This window comes from Orycteropus afer, unplaced genomic scaffold (genome assembly GCF_000298275.1).
Source record: "Orycteropus afer afer isolate SDZICR_OR568_19922 unplaced genomic scaffold, OryAfe1.0 scaffold00099, whole genome shotgun sequence".
NCBI classification, from domain to species: domain Eukaryota; kingdom Metazoa; phylum Chordata; class Mammalia; order Tubulidentata; family Orycteropodidae; genus Orycteropus; species Orycteropus afer.
In genome coordinates this window covers 7,031,427-7,036,299 of record NW_006921686.1, presented here as the reverse complement: position 1 = coordinate 7,036,299, position 4,873 = coordinate 7,031,427, and the positions used below count along the sequence as shown (strand labels likewise).

General features: G+C 50.4%; 1 protein-coding gene across 1 annotated transcript in view; it reads right to left on the bottom strand.

The window, feature by feature from the left end:
* The window catches only part of ETHE1 (ETHE1 persulfide dioxygenase), a 43,844-nt gene extending 40,242 nt beyond the window's left edge, over nt 1–3,602 (bottom strand). Inside the window, exon 1 of the mRNA XM_007943119.1 lies at nt 3,513–3,602. Within this exon, the coding sequence (XP_007941310.1) occupies nt 3,513–3,602 (90 nt within the window). The remainder of the gene's footprint in view (nt 1–3,512) is intronic.
* Between the last annotated feature and the right edge of the window lie 1,271 nt (nt 3,603–4,873).

Genomic DNA, 4,873 nt, shown 5'->3' with positions numbered 1-4,873 from the left:
GAAGCAGCTGCTGGCCACTGGATTCCTTCTCACTGTAACCCTGTGTTTTCAGAGCAGAAATGTGCTCCACAGTTCTCAAGGCCGTGACCTTTCAGAAGCAAATTTCAGACCCTTCCTCCGAGGTGCCTCCAGATGGGTTAATACCTCCAACCTTCTGCTTAGCAGCTAGTGCCTTAAGTGTGAAGAACAACTCCCCTACCCAAGACCGTCTAAGCCTCAAGGTCCTGTATTTTTTAGGGTTTCTAGAAATTTCTCTTTCCCTTGAACTCATGCCCACTGAGGTTTCAGGAGGTTCAGCTGTGCAATGGCCTGAGTTAGAAACCTTGGCAGCACCCCACTTAGCTTTGTGACGTGGAGCTCAAAACTTATTCTTCGTGGGCTTGTGTTTCCTCATCTGTACAATGAGTTCGAACACAGTTCCTCCCTTATGTGAAAGGATCCAGTGAGTGGCGAGTCATTAAGAGCACCTGACACAGAGAATGCTCAGTGGGAGCTGGCTGTCATTGCTTTTGTCACTATCTTGACTCCTTCCACCCCTTGCCACTCCCACCCGGATCATCACCAAGCCATGTTGATTAACCTCATCATCAATCCCTCGGCCCCAGTCAGGAGGCACCAAACATAAGTGCAAATTGCAGCGTCTCTGGGACCAGGCTGCAGGAGTTCAAATCCAGACTCTGGCTACTTCCTAGCTGTGTGACCCTGAACAGGTGAACGTCTCTCTCTGTACCAAGTTTCCCTCCTCTGTGAAACAAGGATAATAGTATCATCTCCTCTTAAAAAGTTGCTGTGGGGATTAAACGAAGTCATGCATAAAAAGTATTTGGAAGTTTCTGGTATGATAAAACCCACTGCCGTCCAGTCAATTCCTAACTCATAGTAATCCTGTAGGCCAGAGTAGAACTGCCCCATGGAGTCTCCAAGGCTATAATCTTTATGGACGCACACTGCCACATCGTTCTCTCATGGAGCCACTGGTGGTTTTGAACTGCTGATGTTTAGTTCAGCAGCTGAGCTCTTTAATCACTGCACCATCAGAGCTCCATGGTATGTAATAATAATAATAATAAAACATTGTCATCGAGTTGATTCCCACTCATAGCGACCCCCAATGGGTTTCCGAGGCAGTAAATCTTTATGGAAGTAGATTGCCCCATCTTTCTTCTGCTGAGCAGCTGGTGGGTTGAACCTGCAACCTTCTGGTTAGCTGTCACATGCCTCAGGCACAGCACCACCAGAGCTCCTTATAGTATATAACAAGTGCCCAATAAATGTTAATGATTCATTTTATAATTAATATATAACAGCCACTCCACTGGTCCTCTGGCTTCTACTCTGTTCCTACAATCTGTTTTCCATGTAGCAATCAGAATGAAGTGAAACCAGCAAGCGCGTCAATAAAAAAGACCCTGAAGAGTCTCATTGAGCAATTGCAATGTGCAGATTTGTTTGGATCCTGATTCAAACAAACCAATTAAAAAAAAGAAGAAGATATTTCTGGGCCATGATGTCTGGGATTTAGCTTCAGAATCATATGGGAGAAGTGGTGGGGGAGCGGATAACTGTGGAAGCTGGTTAATGAGTAACAGGGACATTTATTTTATTCTCTTTTCTGTATCCTTGAAATAAAATAAGACATTGTACTTGGAAAAAGAAAAAAAAGGGGGCGGTGGGGTGGATCATTGGTGAAATTTGAACACCAGTGGAATATGTGATAACTTGAAGAAATGGTTGTAGGTTTTTAGAGGCTTGAGAACAGCACTGTGGTTTTGTTTAACGAAGAAAAAGAGAAGAGTCCTTATCTTTTAGGGACAGGGACTGAAGGGTTTCTGGATGAAATATCTGGGGTAACTTCAAAATAATCCAAGGGGTTCAGGGAGGAGTATTGGGGTGATGGGAAACAAGATTGGCTGGTGATAGGAATAGGTGGGTTAGTTATACTCTTTCTTCCCTCTTGTATATGCTTAAAACTTCCGTAATATTTTTCAAGTATGTATTAAAAAAAAACTATTGTACAGTACTATATGAAAACCTGGTTTGTGTCACTTCCTGTGTTTAAAACCATGCCCTGGCTTCCTACTCAACCTCACCAACGCCCTGCCCAGTTCTTTGCCCTCGAGTTCTACACTCTCCCCATCATCATCCTTTGTGTTTCTTTGCCTTCTGGCTGTTAATTCTTTGAAGCGTTCATTCGACACAGATTCATTGAAACCTACTCTTCTATGCCTTGTTCTGAATAGTGGGGAGAGAGATGAACAAATTGTTTCTCCTAACAGAATATAAGGAGCTCTGGTGACACAGTGGTTAAAGCTGCTAACCAGAAGGTCGGAGGTTTGAACCCACCAGCTGCCACGAGGGGAGAAAGACGTAGCAGCCCGCTTCTGTGAAGATTTATAGCGTTGAAAGCCCTGTGGTTCAGTTCCACTCTGTCCTCTAGGGGCGCTGTGGGTTAGAATCGACTCCATGGCAGTGGGTTTGGTTTGGCTTTTGGTTAACGGATCATACATTCTAGAGGACACAAGTATACAGTGTTACTACGTACAAGGGGGGCAAGACAACAGTGAGAAGGAAGGGGATTCGTGAGATAAAGTGGGTAGGGGAGGCCTTCTGTGGTGGTAACATCTAGCTGAGACTCAAAGAGGAAGTCAGACAGCCAAAGAGATGGAAGAAGGGCCTTGGGGGCCAGAGAGAACAGCTTGTGCAAAGGTCCTGGGGTAGGATTTAGCACGGTATATACAAGAACCGGAACCAAGGCCAGAGTCTAAAGCATGGTGTGACATTTTAGGAGAGAGCCCCTTAACACAGTGCACCCCTTCCCACCTGTAGGCCTGTGACTTGCTGTTCTTGGAATATGACCGACTTTATCATGATCTAGTTTAATGCACAATAGAAACTAAAAGGTAGTATTAATAACACTGTATGCTATCGGCATTGTTTTTAAAGACTTTTCATCGATTATCTTATTTAATCCTAATAAACTTCCATTTTATAAATAAGGAAAGTGAGGCCCCGAAAGATTAAATGACTAGCCAAGGTCACACAGCGAGGAGGTGGCAGAGCTAGGATCTCAATATAGTTATCCAGGCAGGCTGGCTCCAGGCTCAAACACCCTGCCAGTTAACTCCCATCCACTTCTTCTGGGGCTCGCCAGATTTTGTGGGATATCAGGATAGAGACCCACCCACGAAGAGGACTTTTACGGGCATTTCATGGTCATTCCTGAGCCGGCCGGGAAGTGCACTGTCACTCCCCTGGGAATGGCGCCAAATCGCGTCTAAACTAGGACTTAGCACTAGGTGCGCCAGCCGGGCCCAGGAACCGTCCGAGCAGCCCGAGTCCCGGAAGAAAGGCAGAGCATTGGGGCTGAGAATCTTTAATCACCCAATGGCGAAACGGGGCCAGCGCGCTATGCAAATAACGTCCCTTTGATTGGGTGCCAGTTCTCCCTGATCCCAGAGACCTTCCTTTCCCCGCTCTCCGGAAGAAACGGTTACCAATCTTTTTATCGCAACCTCTCGAGAGGCGGGATGGGCAGCGGGGTCTGGAAACGGCCTCCGGAGATGGAACTCTGGCTCCAGCGGAATTCTCGGAAAGGAGGCCATAATTAAGCGGGGGCGGAAGAGAGGGATGCTGGATGTGCACACGCTGGGAGCCAGCTCTGATCTCGCAGCAGTTTCTCCATGTTAGGTCCTGCACGTGCTGGACTCCAGCGAGCCACCGTACCTCGCCACCCGCTTCCACTCCCCAGCTGCCTCTCGGTGGACAGCTTAGCGCCTGCTCCACTCGCTCAGGAACTCGCCTGCCTCGCCCACTCCTTCTATTTCCTCTACTGCAGCCGCAGCCTCTGCTGGCCGAGACTGCGCATGCGTGGAGGCTCCCAGCTCGGCGTGGGAGGAGGAAACGAAAATGAGGCTGAGCCAAGCAGCTCGCGCGCGCTCCCGCTCCTCTCCTCCCCCGTCGCCGTTCCCGCGCCGGGCCGAGCAGCTCGGCGGGTCCGAGGGCAGCGCAGCGGCAGCGGCAGCGGCAGCAGCAGCGGACGCTGCGGGAGGGGCCCGGTGCCCCGCCCCTGGGGAGGGGCCGTCCTGCAGGTGAGGAGGGCAGGGGTTCCGGCCTGGACACCTGGGTCCTCGGGAAATAGACCGGGGATTGAGCATCACGATATCCTGTAGGGGGCTTAGTGGGGGTCCGGATGCTTAGGCCCCGGAGGGACTGCATTGGTGCCTGAGCCTTGAGTGGGTAGGTGCACTGGAGCCCGAATGTCAGGATTGCATGGGGGCATTGAGGCCCGACTCTTGGACCATGGGGGAGAAATTCATTAGGGGTCCTCTGGGTCTCAACACACACCCCATTCCTTCCAGATCTTCCTCCAGGTCTCCTGTCTCCTAGAACCCCAACTCCGAGCCGGGGATGAAATTTAAAAGCAAAAAGGAAGCGGCTGACGCGTTGTCAATGGACTGGGACTAACAGCTGGGTAAAAGCTACCTCTTCGATCCCCAAACCCTACCCACTGCGCTCACGGGCCCCTCCCTTGGGACAGAGTCCCAAAGCCCCGCCCATTCCCAGCATAGGCCCGCCCCCTGGTCTGAAATGTCTGCTTTGGGTTTTATTTGCATAGCTCCGCCCACTCCAGTCTTAAGTAAAACCGCCTGGAGGGTCCCACGGGGAAGCCCCGCCCACTACGCCCCCGCCTACTCCGCCCCACGCTCCAACCCTGGGACTGAAGAGCCCCCAGCGGGGTTAGATTTGCATAGCCCCGCCCATTATGCACTACGGCTCCGCTTTCCCTCCACGCCCGCCCTCGCCTTAGGATCCTCGATTTTCTTAGACCCAGCTACTAAAAAGATTGACCCCTGTTTTCAGGGCCTCCAACTCT